We start from the raw sequence: 17,877 nt of genomic DNA, 5'->3' as shown, positions 1-17,877 counted from the left end.
TAACCTGAACTAATCTGGAGGCTCCGCTAGAAGAATCCTATGTAGAGGCAGGCCATAGCAAAAGTAAAAGAACATCTAGGAGGGTGCCCTGGGAGGACCTCTGTAAATTATGTATATAGTATTTTATATAAGACTTGAGCATTTTCAAGAGGACATTGAACCAGTCATCTCTGGCTGGCAGATAAGCTCTTCAATAAGTCCCAATTCTCCTCAACATCAACAGCCGGTCCCTTGTAGGCTTTTTTTTTTTTTTTTTTGTACTTTTCTAGGAACAAGCTTCTATCTTCAGGCTTGGCAAAAAGCACCCTTAACCTGGCCATCTCAAAGGCCCAACCTTCTTTCTTTATTTATCTTTTTCTTTGTTGAAAGGGGTCTTACCATACCAAGCCAGTCTTGGTATGGTGAGAGCTGACTATGAAGTCTTGAATTCACTTGTTTTAGGACTTTGGAAGTGCCAGCTATCTCACATTGATGTTCATAGTTGACTCGGTTTTGGTGGCAAGTCTAAGCAGTTCCCCACTGAGGAAATTTCCCTCTGACTACACTGCACCTTCATTTCCTTTCCTATGGCAGGATTATGATCACGAATAAAGTCCATGGCCAATTGACTAGTAAAAATAACGATGTAGAAGGCATCCAGTCAAGTTTGTCATCTGGCTTCTCTTAGGTGCTGAAGTGTGCTTGTCATCACAGGCCCAGTCAAGGCTCCAGTATGATACCTCTCACCTGGATGATCCTTCTTGCTTCTGAAAACGTTAATTTTAGAGATCCTTGTTTTACTCGAGATTAGAGAGTCCCAACAATCAGGAAAGTGGTGAGAACTAATAGATTTCAACACTCTCCATTGACCTAAGAAAAGGGGGAGGGAATGTGGACAGAATTTTGAGAGAGGGGAGGAAGTGACAGATTGGAGGAGGAGGGGTCGAGAGGAGTCCCGTTCCGGTTTGGGAAAATCCAGCTCGTGTTTTGCCTCTCGCTCAGTGGTGCAGGGTCCAGCCAAAGCTGAGCCCCAACTACACTCCTTGAGGTCTGTCCTGTGGAGACACCACTACGCTCTGGGGTTAACCCGGTGGGGAGTAGCCGAGCACTCCGCTCCTTGCACTACTTTGTGCACGCTGCAACTAGAGCTTCAACTTCGGGGTCTGTAGTCGTCCTGGAAACCTCCCTTCCTTAGTCATGCACCTCTACCTGCCTCTCCGCCGCGGACACTGGGGAAGCAGCTGCTCACCCCGGGTGATTGGGCCGTGACCGAGTCGGAAGGTAAGTGTCCAGCCTCGGCCTGCACTCCCCGGGACACGCTGGAGCCCAGGCTCCAAAGTTGTGTGGAGGAAAGTTTGCCCAAGGGCTGGTGCAGGTTGGGAGTAGGGTAGACCCACGCTGCCCTAGGATCCAGAGGCCGCCTGGGGTGAGCTGGGGCGGCCGCTGAGGGCATGGTTGTGGGGAGAGGGCGCTAAAACTCTAGCGGGATGGGAGTCCGGGGGGCGGATCTCTATCGGGCTGGGAGTCCGCATTCACTGATGCCCTGTGTGGGCCGACTCCGCGCCGCGACCTCCCATCCCGGGGCCGCGCTGGGTATTTTGGTAGCTAACAATGCTCCCGGCGGGGACCTTACAGAACACCCAGAAGCTTAGCCGCAGTTCGGACGGATTCTTATGGGGACCTCCCCAGTCTCGGGGTCAGCTAGAGGGGGGGGCGCAACTGTGGCCTCCGTGAAGTTCCTGAACGGGTGTTCTCAGAGGTAGTCGGGTGTCTCAACCAGATAAGAGACAAGAGTAGAGAAAGTAGTGGAGCATGCGAGCTGTCGCGTGCAGAAAGTGTGCCCCGCGTTCGAGATCCCTCCCCATGCTCTGTGGAGGACTGCGGTAGGAACGCTAGGGACAGGGGGCTACTGGGGAGCCGCTTTGGGACTGCAGGCGACTAGGAGGTTTGGGAAGGCTTGTCTGGGAGATGAGTGGGCTGAGAAGCAAGACCTGAGGAAGGATGAGGATGGTGTTGCCAATGACTTTCAGAGTTTTGGGAGTGCCACTGGGTCTGGGATCCTGGGGAGGGAACCGAGGGTGTAGCGGCAGCGAGTGAGTGCTTGAGACAGGTCGTGCTGCACGTGAGCTCTGGGTCCTTGCCCCAGGGCTGAAGGACCTCCGCCTACTCCGCGGGGCAGGGAAGAAAATCTCCCCTTCTCAGCGCTGCGCAAACCTTTGGTAATCTCAGCATTTGGGAGGCGAACGCTAGCCGATTCCCCTAAATTTCAGGTCAGCCTGGTATATATAGCGAGTTCTAGGAAAACCCTGGCTGCATAGTGAGACCCCCGTCTTAAAGTGAAAAGTAACTTCCGTTTCTCACCCTCCCTGGCCTCCAGTGCCCCCCCCCCCACGGTAATAAGTCAGGAAAGAACTGTCCCGCTCAAGTTCTACGCTCTACTTTTTTTTTTTTTTTTTTTAAACTGGGAATCCGCTTTTTTGGGCCATTTCTGTCTGACCCACTAAGTTAATGTGTCCCCAAGATAACGCTGGAACAAGGATTCCCAGCACATCCCCCTCACCTCCAACCCGCGCCGCGCGCTCCGGACTGTCTCTCCAAGTGAACTAATCAACCTGAGTGGGTCACTTAAGCCTCTCGCCGTAGTTCCCTATGGACCTCAAATAAACAGCATTTTAGCGCCTTGATGACCGGGTTAGTAAATGCTTGCAACGACTTGCCAGTTCTCTGGGCGAGGAAAGATCAACAGGCAGTGTTGGTTTGGTGAGGGAGCTGCGCACTCCCAGATGGATTGGGGAGGCAACCCCCGTCCCCCTTAAAGGCATTAGTTTCTTTAGGCCCAGACAATTTGGAAAGCATGCTTAACTAGAAGCGGCGTCAGAAAGATTAATGTTTGTTGATCAACCAATATATTTAATTAAGAAACTCAAAATTCAGCTGATACGGATTTTGTGGTTACCTGGGTTATGGGTCATGATTTTAAAGAATTTGAGTTTTACTCTACTCAAGGCTGGCTTGAATCTTACAAGAGCTGACCTCGAACCTGTGACACCCCCAGCTTTAGCATCCTGAATATTGGAATCACAGATATGCACTATCCACCGGAATAACTGTTTAGTGTTTAGAGAGGGTTTCAGTCAGTTGAACACTCCACCCCCACCCCAGCCCCGCTCAGCCTCCTGCGTTCTCGGCAGTGATTGCAGATTTCCCCCAATTAAGCAACCTAGGGTCCTGTTCTCTGTCTTAAAATTATGATTTCAATTTTAAAAACATTTGGGGGAACAGGGTGCATTTTTCTTTGCAGATTAGTAGGCTAGAGTTAGAACTGCGGAACTAAATTCTTTAGCATTTTAATGAGTTAACTATTGCTTCCCCAGGAGGGGTGGGCCAGGTTTGGATAGGACCTCCTTACCCTTTGTCTCTTCCCTCTGCAATCTCCCTTATCTAGTTTGTTTCCCCTCCCCCACCGTCTGGACACATCCTTCCTTTTCCCCCTTGTCTTTTTTTTTTTTTTTTTTTTTTTTTTTTTAACCTGTAGGTCATTTGATTGTCCTTGTCTCCCCCTATCCTGTCCCGGTTCTTCTCACCTGTGAATTCTTGGCATTGCTCAGTCATTTGGATTTCTTTTCTTTTTCTTTGATACTTCTCTAGACATATGGCTGTCCTGGAACTCACTCTGCAGACCAGGCTGGTCTCAAACTCAGAGATCCTCCTGCTTCTGCCACCTTGGTGCTGTGATTAAAGGCATGTGCCATGACAAGCCAGCTACATTTATATTTCTCTTTTCACCTTTTAAAATATATAAAATAATGTTTCTTACTGTCAATGTCTCTTACTTTTTGAAGGGCCTTCCTACTTCCATTTTCTCTTCCCCTTTGGTTCTATTTGGCAAAGACACCCCCCCCCCCAATCTCTGTGGGGCTGCAAGGGTGTTTTACATATGGAAGGAGGCTGCATCTGCTGGCTTTCTGCTGCATTTCCCTGAGCTGCTTCTCCAAGTGCCCCTTGCTCTCACATTTCCTGAGGTAGTGAACTGTCTAGGAACCACCAGAAGTCGCTGGCCCCTTCTTCCTTTCTATGTAGAATTTAGCTGTGGGGAAAACTAAGCCCAGTGGTAACTTTTCAAAAAACAGTTTTTATGTCTTTTTTTTTAAATTTTTATTTATTTAGTTGTTTTGGTCAAGTGAAAAAGCCTTTAAGTTCTCTGAGCCGGAAATCAGTTTGCAAGTAGCTCTAGGCATGCAAATGATGCTTTTGACTGCTGCTGGTAGCAGGAAGGATTGCAGTATAATTTCAAATTAACTGTAGTTCAATGGTTACATCCATGCTGCAGCTACTGCCTGCCCAGGGGACTTCCAGAGGTCTAGAAAGAGGGATGGACTTGACAGCAGCACATTTTTTTACCTGGGTGTTTCTGGCTATCCTGGAACTCGCTTTGTAGGCCAGGCTGGCCTCTAACTCAGAGATCTACCTGCCTCTGCCTCCCAAGTTCTGCAATTAAAGGTGTGCAGCACCCACCCCATAAATACTTCCATGGTGTTTTCCCTCCTTTGTTTCATAAATACTTTTATTTAAAAAAATTGTTGGAAAAAAATTATGTGTGCACCAGTGCTTGTTGAAGACAGGGTAGGCTGTAGGCATTCTGGTAACCAAGCTAAATTTCTTAGCCTTGGCTTCTAGAAACTACCTGTTTGAGCTGATTATTCTTTTTTTTAAATATTGCAAAAAATAATCTTGTTCTTAGGAAAATCATAAAATCCACATCATATTGAGGCAAAGTTTTAATCTTACCTGTTGACTAATTAGGCATACCCTCAACCCCAGCACTTGGGTGAGGCTTTGAGAAGGATTTTAAGTTCTTGACCAAGTTTGCCACTTAGCAAGACTGTGTCTTGGGTGGGCATGACTTAGTGGTAGAGTACTTGCCTTGCATGTTCCAGGTCTTGGATTTTTCCAACCTAGACCCCAGTATGTTTCATGTCTCAGATTTGTTTGGTTCTTTTGAGACAGTTTCTCTGGATAACCCTGGATGTCCCTTAACTACTTCTGTAGACTAGGCTGGCCCTCAAACTTACAGAGATCCATCTGCCTTTGCCTCTGAGTGCTGGGATTAAAGGCATGCACTGCCCCCACCCCATGAATGTTGTTATTAATTATACATGGTCCCCCTTCTTGAGCCTTAATATTTATTAAAAGGGGCACCATTCTATTTTCTTAGACAATGCTATATTGCATTGAAATACTTGGGTATATTCGGAGGGTTGAATAAAACATTATAAAATACTGAAACTTCTTCTGAGGATTAAACCTAGGGCTTCAGACATGATAGGTAAGCTCTCTACCACTGAGCTGCATTCCCAGCCCATTTTCCTTTCATTGTGAGACTACAGGGTCTCATCTGGACTGGGTGGCAGGCATGAAACTCGACCTGGGTCATGCATTCTCTCAGGCATGCAAGTAGTTGATCACAGACCAGTACTGCCAACCCTAAATGAAACTTAGCTTCCTTTCTTTATTTTATGCTTGAGTGTTCTGTCTGCATATATTCGTGCATGCCAGAGAAGGCATCAGATCCTATGGTTGTGATTCACTGTGGTTGCTGGGAGTTGAATTCAGTACCTCTGGAAGAGCAGCTGAGCCATCTCTCAAAGAAACAAAATGGGTAACTCAGGCTAGTTTCTAAACTACACCCCCCCAAATAGCTAACCACAGCCTTGAACATGACCCTTCCTCCATCTTCCACCATACAAATGCTGGGATTAGTGACCACTAATAAGGCCTTTTTTTTTTTTTTTTTTTTTTTAAATAACTCAAAAGAGTCCTCTGCTTCCCAATGTTTGTACACAGGGGCTTTCATTCTTGTGAGTCTATATCTATGTTGTGTAGGTTGGTCCTCCTGCCTCTGGTTGGCACTAGGATATGGATATCCACCACATTTTGTTTTTTGTTTGGGGATGACCTGGCTGTCCTGGAACTTGCTTTGTAGCCCAGGCTTGCTTGGAACTCACCAATCTGCTTGTCTGCCTCTCCAGTGCTGGGATTAAAGGTGTGGGCTACCTCCTTGGCTTGCCTTTTAATAGTGTCTATTTATATTTTAAGATGGATTTTCTCGGTGTTGTCCTGGCTGTTCTGGAACTCATTTTGTAGACCAGGCTGGCCTCTGAGCCTCCCTCTGTTTCCCAAGTGCTGGGATTAAAGGCCATGTGCCAGCACACCAGGCATAATGTTCATTAAATTAAAAAGTAAATTTTAGGGCATATTCTGTAATTAATCAATATTATAGACCAACTTACTATGGCTATATTATATTTGAGGGGGGCTTTCCCTCACAGTATTCAAAAAGAATCCTTCCCTTGGAGACACTTTAGTTTATCACAAAAGGTTACATTGCATCAGTGACTTCATGGTGATAAAGTTCAAGGGGCCTATGTTTTCTTCTGATTGTCTGGGAAGCTGCCTGTCACTGGTTTCTTCATCTATAGTTGGGATTTTAGGGGTCACTGACCTCTTTCAAAAAAAAAAAAAAAAAAAGAAAAAGAAAAAGAAAACTTTTCAGTTGTGAAAAGACCTCATCTTCAAATCTAACTTCACACCTCATTTCTTTGGCATTTGTTCTTTCTCTCTCTCTGATAAAGCTTGAGCAGTAATTTATTTAACTATTTACTGAGTTTCTAAGCATTTCAATTAAAAATAAAGAACTGACAAGATCAATTTGTATTGTAAACTTCCTTCAAAAGCAGATACCAGGATATCCTCTGCCTTATCACAATTAAATGACCCACATACAAGAATTTTAATTTTCTTTCCAGTTCCTAGCTTATATGCTGCTACGTTTTTGGTCTTGCTGTCTTGATGGGAGATTAAAATACATACCTTGACACTGGTAAAGTGTAGAGATTGGAGGGGATGTCATGTCATAATGGAAACAGTTAATAGGATAATTCTTGGCTCCTTGAGGATAATTCTCACACCATATCTGAGGATGTGTGTATGTGAGTACAGGTGTTATCAAGAGTACGGAAGTTTTGAACCTCTGGAGCCTGAGTTACAGGGCCTCCCTATGGATGTGGGGTTACCTGAAAGATGAGTACACTAAAGTTCATCTGGCTTCCTATGGTTTGTTATCTTTTTCTTTCTTTTCTTTTTCTCTGTGTAGCCCTGGCCTGGAATTTGCTTAAACCCATCTGCCTCTGGCTCCCAGGTGCTAGGTGTATTCCACCACCTGGCTTGTTTTCTTTATTTTTTTGCCAGGTGGTGGTGGCACATGCAGGTAAACATTCATGCACATATATAATGACATAAGCAATTATTTTATTTTTTTAGTGTAATTTTTTCCCCTCGGAGACAGGGTTTCTTTGTATAGCTTTGGAGCCTGTCCTGGAACTCACTCTGTAGACTTGGCTGGCCTCGAACTCAGAGATTCACCTGCCTCTGTCTCCCAGGTGTTGGGACTAAAGGCGTGCACCCCCAACACCCGGCTTAAAATTTAAGTAAAGAAGTCTTTAATCCCAATACTCGGGAGGCAGAGGCACAGGCTGGATCTCTAAGTTGAGGCCAGCCTGGTCTACAGGCTTGAGTTTCAGAACAGACAAAGCTACATAAAAACAAGGAAAAAACAAAACAAAACAAACAAAAAAGGATGTTGGCCTCTATGTGTGTACGTGGTACCAAGTGACAGTGCACCAAGGTACATGCCTGGTGCCCAAGAATGCCAGAAGAGGGCATCAGATGCCCTAGGACTGAAGTTTCAGATAAGCAAGCCATCCTAGTTTTTTTTTTCTTATTTGAGAATCTTAACCCAGGATATACTGCAACTCAGTCTCCCAAATGCTGTGAATATAAAATTGAACCACTCTGTCCAGCCAGATACTATCTGTATATTTGGCAGTAAATATTCATTCTGTTTTTTTTTTTTTTTTTTTTTTTTTTTTTTTTCTTTTTGGTTTTTTTGAGATAGGGTTTCTCTGTGGCTTTGGAGGCTGTCCTGGAACTAGCTCTCTTAGACCAAGCTGGCCTGGAACTCACACAGAGATCTGCCTGCCTCTGTCTCCCCAGTGCTGGGTTTAAAGTTGTGTGCCACCACTGCCCAGCTAACATTCTGTTTCTAAAATTATTAATGCATTAGCAAATATCCTTTTAATAGAGCACAAAGGGCTAGTAATAATAACAGTTATTGTTGTTGTTTTAGACTAAAATCTCATGTGATCAAGCTTGGCAACAGTTCCAGATTCTCTTCTGAAGGAAGACTTTGCAAAGGACCCATGAGTCTGTGTCCTGCTTGCTTCCTTGCATCTTTTCCTACGCTATAGCCATGCCTCGGTCCAGCCATGCAAAGCCTTCCAAATCCACCAGGACGGATCTACATAAAAAGGAAAGCACCCTGAAGAAGACATTAAAGCGGGTTGCTAAGCATAAGTTGTCAGGGAAGATGAACCCTGGTAAACTGAAGGAATTAATTCAAAGAAGAGATGCTAAGAAAGAAATAGAAGGCAAAACTGTCACACCCTCCAGAAGCCTCATGACCAGAGCTGGGGCAGCCCGAATGAATGAGGATATGATGACCCAAGACCTTTTTCAGAATCCAGAGTCCTTAACTTGCAAGGGGTTTACAATGGCTCTCCGAAGGACCTCTCTTAGCAGGCGACTCTCCCAGTGCCCAGTAGTAACATCCATACCTAAGAAAGTGCCACCTTCTAAGAGTGTTAAGAACCAGCAGTGTAATCCTAATACCCAGGATGACACAGTGGTAGAGCACTCAGAAAATGATTCAGTCCCCAGCCAAGACCCCATCGTGTCCCCAGACACAGAGAACCTCATTGGTGAAGAGAGCTTGTGTTTAGTTGAAGATGAGATCCAAGAGATAGCCCAGTCTTGGCCTCAAAGGGTAGAAGAGTCCCAAAGCTGTCCTTCAGCATATGGGAGTCCTGCAACAGATATTCTTTCTGGGCCACCTGAAGGGACACAGTGTGATGGACTACTCTCTCCTGAGACATCAAATGATGTTGTCGGCACCTCCCCTCAGGAGTGTGCTCCTTTGCTTCAAAGATCAACTCCTGAAGTCACCTCGCAGAATGAAAGTAGCAATCAGTTTGAAGACTTGGGGCCACAAGTAGACTGTCTTAAGCTACCAGAGCCTTCTCCCATTCCAATGGGAAGTGAACATAATTGCTTTCCCACCTCTGGTTTTAAGATCCTACCTGAACTGGATCTTAAGAATTGCATGTCTCTTGATGGGTCTATATATCCCACAGCTCTGATAAAATTCCTCTTGGCAGGCTCACAGCCAGATATTGTTGGTGCTAAATCCCAAGAAGAAACCCTCAAAAGTAACCCCGATCAAGCTGGGTGCTGCCCAGATCAGTTTCTGGATTCCACTTCTGTCCTAGGACAGGCTTTCAGTACTCTCCCACCTCAGTGGGAACTTCCTGGTGCTAACTTGGTTCCTGGTGAGGCCCTGGACAAGGTCTCAGACTCACCAGAGGATCTTGGTGCTATTACTTTAGTAAACCAACAAGAAACTATGAATGTGGGCATGGGTACTTCCTCAGACCTGCCTACCTTCCTTCCTAACCCTTCAAACACAGTTGCTACCTACAGTACTCCTCCTCCTGGGCCTGAGCCCCACAGCTATGCCTCCTGTGGGCTTGAGGACCAAGGTGCTATACCAATTTTAACTTTGGACTCAGGACTTGCTCCCCAACCCCCACCAAATGCCGAGGTAAATTCAATACCTCCAGTAATAGCTACAAACAGTATACAAGATGAGAAGCCTTGTGTAAACCCTTTTCCAGTTAACACAGGGTTTACATTTGCCTCCGAGAATGGGCTCCAGAATGCTCCATTGGATCTGACCCAGTGCTCTCAGGCTGCTTCCAGCAAATTGGAAGGAGGGATGATTTCTCAGGCCAACATGGCCAGTGCAGCTGATGTCAAAACCACAGTGTCACAGGCCAGTGCCTCTTCATGTAAATCTACACCACCCATTGTGGAGAGGAAGAAACGTAAGCCTTGTGGGGTCTGTGAGCCCTGCCAGCAGAAGACCAACTGTGGAGAGTGTACCTACTGCAAGAACAGAAAGAACAGCCACCAGATCTGTAAGAAGAGAAAGTGTGAGGTGCTCAAAAAGAGGCCAGATGCCACCACATGGGTACAGGTAAGGGAGCAGCCATGGGGTTGGGGGTATTTTTAGGGCTTGATGAAGCACACCCCCCCCCCCATTTCCCTGACATCTCTCTATAAGAACTTGTGAATGATATCTTGTGGTGGAGTGATGCTGGGGATTGAACCTAGGGCTTCTAGTAAGCTAAGCATGTTCGCTACCCTTACCTGCTTCCTCAACCCTTACCTAAATCATTTTTTTTTTCCTCTTGAGATTGGTAGCCAAGGTTGTATGTAGCTAGGTGAGGATTACCATAATCTCTCATCCTGCATTAGGTAGATAAGGACTGCCCACACTCCTGCTCCAGGTTCTGAGCACACCTGCATGAATGTGAAAGAAAAAAATCCTTTTTCTCCCAGACTGAGTCTCTAGCTTTGGTGTCTGTCCTGGAACTCTCTTTATATAGACCAGGCTGGTCTGGAGCTCACAGCAATCAGTAATCTGCTTCCTAAGTGCTGGGGTCAAAGGCATGTGCCACCACTGACCAATTCTTTTCTTGATTTTTTTTTTATAATTTATTTTATGTGCTTTGTTGTTTTGCCTGCATATATAGGTCTGTGTGAGGGTGCTGGATTCCCTGGAACTGGAGTTACAGACAGTTGTGAACTGTCACAAGGGTACTAGGACTTGAACCCTGATCCTTTGGAAGAGCAGTCCTCTTAACCACTGAGCTATCTCTCTAGCACCACATTCCTGCCTTTGCTTCTGAAATACTTAGTGTATGTACTGTGCTTGGCTGACCTCCTGAACTATTCATATATCAGATGGACCATAGTCTCTTAGCATTATTTAGTTTGAGCGATCAAATATATATGGCTGTTTGCATGCTAAACATGTATTCTTCCTATGATCCATATGCCCCAGTCCCTTCTATTTAATACCCAGATTATCTCAAAATTAGCACAGCAGTACCTCCAGCCATTGTATTCTGGCATAAGACTGTGCTGACAGTGTGTATACACTCTTTACTGCTCCAGATCCCAAGTCAGGTGTTTATCAAAGTGTAGTTAGTTGGTTTTAGTGGAGAACTGCAGCTAGGAACCACTATCTCAATAAAAATATTATTGCAATGTTAGAAGGTTGTTATGGGGACCAAAGAGACCGATCATTGATTAAGGTGCTTCAAGTCTGACAACTTCTTGCTATTCCTGGGAAACATATGGTAGAGGGAGAAAATCCAGGTCATCTTGGTGTGCATTTTTTGCACCATGATGTGCAGGCCAGCCTACCAGTAAATAGTTTTTGTTTTATTTTGCAACAGGGTTTTGTCAGTGCTGGAACTAGCTCTATGGACCAGGCTGGCCTTGAACTCAAAGAGACCTGTCTGCCTCTGCCTCCTGAGTGCTGAGATTAAAGGTATGACCTGCTAGCACCACCGAGCTCCAGTATATAAATGCAATAAATTTCAAGAAGTCATAATTTGTTTTGAGACAAAGACTGGCCTCAAACTTACTATATGGAAGACTGGCCTTTAATTGCTGATTTTCCTGCGGCTTCTTCCCAATTTCCCATGGGGTAAGGTCATGCTTCCTTTGCTTTGCTTTATGAGACAATGTATCACTGTGCTGCACAGGTTGACCTGAGGCCAACATCATCCTCATCTGGAGATCTGGCCAGTGTGGTGGGCACACATTTTAATCCCAGCACCACCAAGAAACAGAGTGATAGGGAGAGAGGAAGGAGGACAGAGGGGACGGGAGGGAGAAACAGAGGAGACAAAGAGAAAATAATCTGTGTTCCTTTTATGATGGGTGGTGACTGGAACATGGACGCCTAAACAAACCCTTTCTTCCAAGAGTTGGGTTTTGGCAGCATTTGGCCAGTGTAGGCAAATGGGTGAGCTCCTGGTTTCACTGATAGACCCTGTTTCAAAAAACAAGGTAGATGGCTCCTGAGGAACAATTTAGGTTAACATGACTTCTGGCCTTCACACATGCTCACATTCACACAGTAGTGTGGGTCTCAGAAGCAGCAGGGGACTCACCAGATCTTCCCATCTGTCCATAAGGAATTCTGCCTGAGCATTGCACATAAGCTATTTTGTTAAAGAGCAAAAGTGAGGTCAAGACAGGAGAAAAAAACCAGAGTGCAGGACAGGGGACGATGTATACAGTGCATGTAGGATACACGCAGCAAATAGTTCTTGCCTTTGTGTGTGAATCTCTTCTTAGAGAGCTAGTTTGCAAGATTTGTTTCCTGGGTACAAGAAATTAAAACAATTTTGTAAAAAGTTTGACTATTTTTCTGCATTTGAGTGTTTGCCTACATGTATGTAAATGCACTGCATGCATGTTGTCCACAGGTCAAAAGAGGGCTTTAGATCCCCTAGAACTGCAGTTACAGACAGCCATGAGCCACCATGTGGATGCCAATGATGGAAGCCAGGTCCTCTCTGCAAATGCAGCAACCACACTGAACCTCTGAGCCATCTTTGTAACACTTTAAAAAAAATTTTTTTGGTGGCTTTTTTGAGACAGGGTTTTTCTGTAGCTTTGGATCCTGTCCTGAAACTAGCTCTGAAAACCAGGCTAGTCTCGAACTCAGAGATTTGTCTGCCTCTGTCTCAGCAGAGATTAAAGGTGTGCGCCACCACCAATCCTTAAAAAGTTTTTGAGCTGGGTTTTCTCTGTGAAGCCCTGGCCTGGAACTCTTTAGACTGGACTGCCTCTGTCTCCCAAGTGCTGGGTCTAAAGGTGTGGGCTAAAACTTTGCTTTGAATTGTGCTTAGTTTTACTGATTTCAGGCTGTACACCCAGCTCCTGGGAAGTGGAGATAGGAGTTCAAATCAAAGTCATCCCTGACTATATAGAAAGCTAGTCAGGGCTATAGGAGATCCTGCCTGGAATCAAATCAAGGGAGAACAAAAATGAACCCATACCTGGCTAACCATACAACTTTTTAACCACATTTAGATTTTGGTTTGCAACACTCTAAACTGGAAAAGGAATGGGAGAGTGGGCAAATCAGCATGAGTTTGCTTTGGGCCAGATGCAGGTGGTGCAAGACGAGGTTATCCTCAGACAGGGCCTCAAGTAGCCCAACTTGGCCTCAAAATATTTGCCATGTAGTCAAGAACTACAAATTTCTCATCCTTCCTTCTGTCTCTACCTCTGTAATCCTGGGATTGTGTGCCAACATGTGTTGCTGCAGCTGGAATCTGGAGGTTTATGTAGGTTAGACACATAACTTTGTTAACTGCTACACTTGCAGCTCAATTCTCCAAAGCAGGGAAAGTTTGTCTGGCTTTTTTCTAGTGGGGATAACTGAAACAAATGCTAATTTACTGCAGAGATTTACGAAGGATTTCATAGGGCATATAAGGACAGCTTTAATTTATTCCGTCTTATTAACAAATGTAAAAATTTGAAGTGTGTGTGTGAGAGAGAGGGGAAGAGGGAAGGAGGAGAGATACCATAGCACTGCATGTTCTGAGCATCACAGCCCATATGTAGAAGTCAGAGGACAACTTTCCAATGAGTCTTCACCTAATGGGTACTGGGGACTGAACTCCCAGCTTGGTAGCAAGCACCCATTACCCCCAAGCCATCTGCAATCTTATCTGATTGCGTATCTGATCTCCACATCACAGTATCTCACTTTCTTTAGTATTTTCAATGTTGAGTGTCATAGCAGTGCCAAGGCTTGTGAGCTTCCTGAATAGCTCTGTCTACAGGGCATGCCCGTGCCTTGCTTTCACTATAATTTTTGTTTCACATGGCAATTTTGTTTAACATGACAATGCTGTCACATTCCTTATGATGTGCTGTGATCTTTTCCCCTCCCTTGAAGTGCTTTCTTGTTGAACTTTAGGTGGCTTGACTATAATCTTAGTACTCAGGAGGATTGGTGACAGGATCAGTTAGTTAGGCTCATTACCTCAGGACCACCCTGGGAAACAGAATCTATCTCCGAGTTAGATACACAGATTTGCCTTCAACACTAAAAATTGAGTTCTCCTTTTTATTGAATGCCAAGAGTCCTTATGTTCTAGAGAGTAGGGTGTGTAATTTTTCCTAGGATGCTGGGTTTTGTTTGGTAGGTGCATGCATGCGTGTACATGTGCACACATATCCTTGCATGCTAGCAAATGAATTCAGGTCCTCCTTGGGCATGCTGGTGACTGCTCTACTATTGAGATACAGACTCAGCCTATTTAATGTCATTCTTGGAAGCACAAAAGCTTCTGAGGGGCTGCAATGCTTAATTATTAACCAGTATTCACAAGACCCTGTGTTAAGTCCCCAGCAAGAACAACAAAAACAAAAACAAAAGTACAAAAGGTTTCCCTGTCATTTGTTGTCCTGTGTTGCCTGACATAAAAACCATGTGGTGTGTCAAACAGCTAGCTCTAAAATGTTGCTAGTTTTTGTTTGTTTGTTTTTAATTCCCTGGTTGCTTTAGCTTTTTCATCCAACCCTCATATATATGAACTCATAACTGCTCTTTGTCCCATGTGCTCACTTCAGTGGCAGGTTTGTGAGGCTAGGATTTTCTTTTTATCCTTCTTCATTCCTTTCCCTATTGTGCCTGGTGGGTACCAGAACCTGCAGAGGTGGCTGCCATATAGATGTTGGTTGAATTTGGTGATTATAGTATGGAATTATAGTATGGAACTGTATGTATATTAGTGAATATTGGTTCCTGTGGTTTTTGCTTGTTTTGGAAAAGGGTTTCACTGTATTCCTGGCTGGCCTGGAACTAGCTATCATTTTAGCTTCTAAAGTTCTGGGATTACAGGTATGTCCTGTCAAAAGCTGGCAATATTGGTGTGTTGGAAACAGCATTTAATATTTATTGGGTCTCCAATGTTGCATTAAACATTTGACTCACTTTAATCTTACAGCAGTCCTGCAAGACTTTCTGCCTCCAGCTACTGAAGAGGCTAGATGATTTGCCTAGGCTGTAGCTGATGTGGAATCAGGATGTGGTTTGGAAGCTCTGTTCAATTTATCCTCCATTTCTTTGAGCGGGGGTGATAAGCAGGCTGTGAGGGCGGGAAGAGCAGAACCCAGCAGTAGTAGCCTGGTTGAGGGATAGTCATTGAAGGAGATACTTTGTAATCCTAAATTCCTTTCAAGTATAAAAATATTTTGTTTCACTGAATTTGTATTGACAGAGGTCAACAGGAATGTCTTCCTCACTATTCCATAGACTGGGTAGTGTGTCTGCCTCCCCAGTGATAAGATTACAGCTACTTCCTGCAAGTGGCTTTTTTCTTCCTTTAAAAAAGAAATCCTGTATGTGGGTAGGGTGGTGCTCAGGATTCACTGTGGAGCCTGGAGCATGTGAAGGTACATTCTTCTCTGCAGTCTTGATACCAGATTTAGCTGGGAGTTTCTAAGAACACAGATTTTTTTTTTTTTTCTCTCCCTTTAGTATTTCTCTGTGTATGTGGCCCTGGCCTGCCTCTACTTGGCCCAGTGCTAGGATTTAAATGTGTACACCTCCAATTCCTGGCATGGACAAAAAACATTGGGTTTTAATTGTTCATTACATTGTTGAATTGCACATGGGTCTTAGTAATTGACGGATGCCATGATTCAAAAGACAATGACACTGGCTACAAGTGAGGGGTGCTCAATTTAATAATGGCACCAGTGGAGTGTGGACACTTGCAAGGACATACTTACCTTGTATAAGAAAGACCGCATTACCCCTGCCCTTAAGACATGAGTCTAGAATATCTTTGAGTTCAGAGTCAGCCTCATGTCTCAAGAAATAGTAGGGTGTGGGAGAGAAATTATCCATGTTAACAGCATTGGAAGACATGAGCTATCCCTCAGTGCAGTTGTTGGTCTTGCAGGTTACGTGGGTTCCAATCAACCACAAGACAGAACACAGCCATCTCTAATTTCAGTTTTCAGGGCAATCAGATTCCCTATTTCTGATTTGGACATGCCATATATATATGTTTTTGTTTTTTGAGATAGGATTTTTTCTAGGTTTGGAGACTGCCCTGGAACTCACACTGTAGAGCTGGTTGGCCTGGAACTCAAGAGATCAGCCTGCTTCCAAAAGTATGCACCACCACCTCCTGGCTGTTTTTTTGTATTTTTTTTTTTTTAAACATGTGTTTCTGGTGGAAATAAGGCAATTAAACATTTTTGCATCAACTTTAATCTAGCACTCCGGAGGCAGAGACAGGCAGATCTCTAAGTTTGAGGCCAGCCTGGTCTACAGAGCAAGTTCCAGGACAGGCTCCAAAACAATACAGAGAAACCCTGACTCAAGAAAACAAAAATTTGTTTTCTGCATCAATCTGTACTGTTAAATGCTTGTAAGGTTGGGATCAGCACTGCTGGGTGTTCTTGACTTCTGACCCCAGACCTCAAACATGTGCACTTCAACACTGTCTACCAAGACACCAATTGCCTTTTAAGGTGGCCTGTGGCAAAATAGCCCTGATTTATTTTCTTGTTCAGGAAAGCCCTTCTGCTCCTGACACCTACAAGCTATCCCTGAAGGCTTTGCATTGCAAAATCCTAAACAATCACCCTTCCAGGTCCAGAAATGGAGCAAGCATAGGAGGGTTTTTATTTTAAAGTTTTTAGCTATGTATCCCAGGTTGGTCAATCAAGTTCATGAGTGCTTTGACTTATTTTTTACTACTGATAGTGTGTGTGTGTGTGTGTGTGAGAGAGAGAGAGAGACAGACAGACAGACAGACAGACAGACAGACAGACAGAGTGTATACCACCTATGTTTGGGTGCCTGGAGGCCAGAAGAGGAAGGAGACATCAGATGTTCTGATGTCCTAGTGCCGAGTAACAGGAGGATGGTTGGAGCAGCCTACAGTAGATGACAAAGAACAAAACTCAGGTCCAAGAGCAGCAAGCTCCTGGGCTCCTGTTCTAGACCTGGGATAAGAGTTCGGGGTTCCATTATAAAACATAGGCTCTCAACTATAATATATATATATGTGTGTGTGTGTGTGTGTGTGTGTGTGTGTGTGTGTGTGTGTGTGTGCGTGCGCGTGCGTGCGTGCGTGCGTGTGTGCGTGCATGTACGCGCTCTCTCTAAAAACATGGTCTCTTTTACCTTAGGTCAGCCCCTCCATTCATTATGTAGCAAAGGACTTCAAATTTGGAAGCCTATAACCTCCTGAATGTTGAGAGTAGGTCTGAACCAACCATTCTGAGCTTATTTCTGATTTTTTTCCCCACATTTGTTTCTCCCCCTGAGAAACAGTTCTTTTTTCGGGATATGGGGACATGTTGAGACAAAAGTCACACAAGGCAGCTATGTCTGTCCTGGAACTTGCTATCTTTATTAATAAAGATAATAAAGTAAGGAGATTAAAGTGGTTGGCCCAGCACAAAACAGCAAAAAGATTTTTTTCTCTGTGTAATCCTGGCTGTCATAGAATTCACTCTGCAGACATGGCTGGTTTCGGAGTCACAGAGATATCCCTGCTGGAACCACAAGGTGGTACCAACATATCTGGCTACCAAAGCAAATTAGGGCTGAGACATTTAGGGTTTTTAGGTTCTCATTTGCCTTCCACCTGACTCTAAATAATATGGCGGTGGCTCTCTGGAACCTTCATTAAATATTCATTTATCATATAATATATATATATATGCCATGACATTAATGATGTAGAATCAAAGACAGATTTGTGTTAGCCAGGCAGTGGTCACCATGCTTTTAATCCAGCACTTGGGAGGCAGAGGCCAGCCTGGTCTACAGAGTGAGTTCCAGGGCAGTCAGGACTCTCACACACAGAGAGAAACCCTGTCTCA

General features: G+C 44.5%; 1 protein-coding gene across 1 annotated transcript in view; it reads left to right on the top strand.

The window, feature by feature from the left end:
* The first annotated feature begins 8,287 nt into the window (after nucleotides 1-8,287).
* Nucleotides 8,288-17,877, top strand: part of Tet1 (tet methylcytosine dioxygenase 1) — a 45,722-nt gene continuing 36,132 nt past the window's right edge. The window contains exon 1 of the mRNA XM_051186810.1: nucleotides 8,288-10,129. Within this exon, the coding sequence (XP_051042767.1) occupies nucleotides 8,288-10,129 (1,842 nt within the window). The remainder of the gene's footprint in view (nucleotides 10,130-17,877) is intronic.

Source organism: Phodopus roborovskii, unplaced genomic scaffold (assembly GCF_943737965.1).
Source record: "Phodopus roborovskii unplaced genomic scaffold, PHOROB, whole genome shotgun sequence".
NCBI classification, from domain to species: Eukaryota; Metazoa; Chordata; class Mammalia; order Rodentia; family Cricetidae; genus Phodopus; species Phodopus roborovskii.
This window is presented reverse-complemented; position numbering and strand designations above follow the sequence as displayed.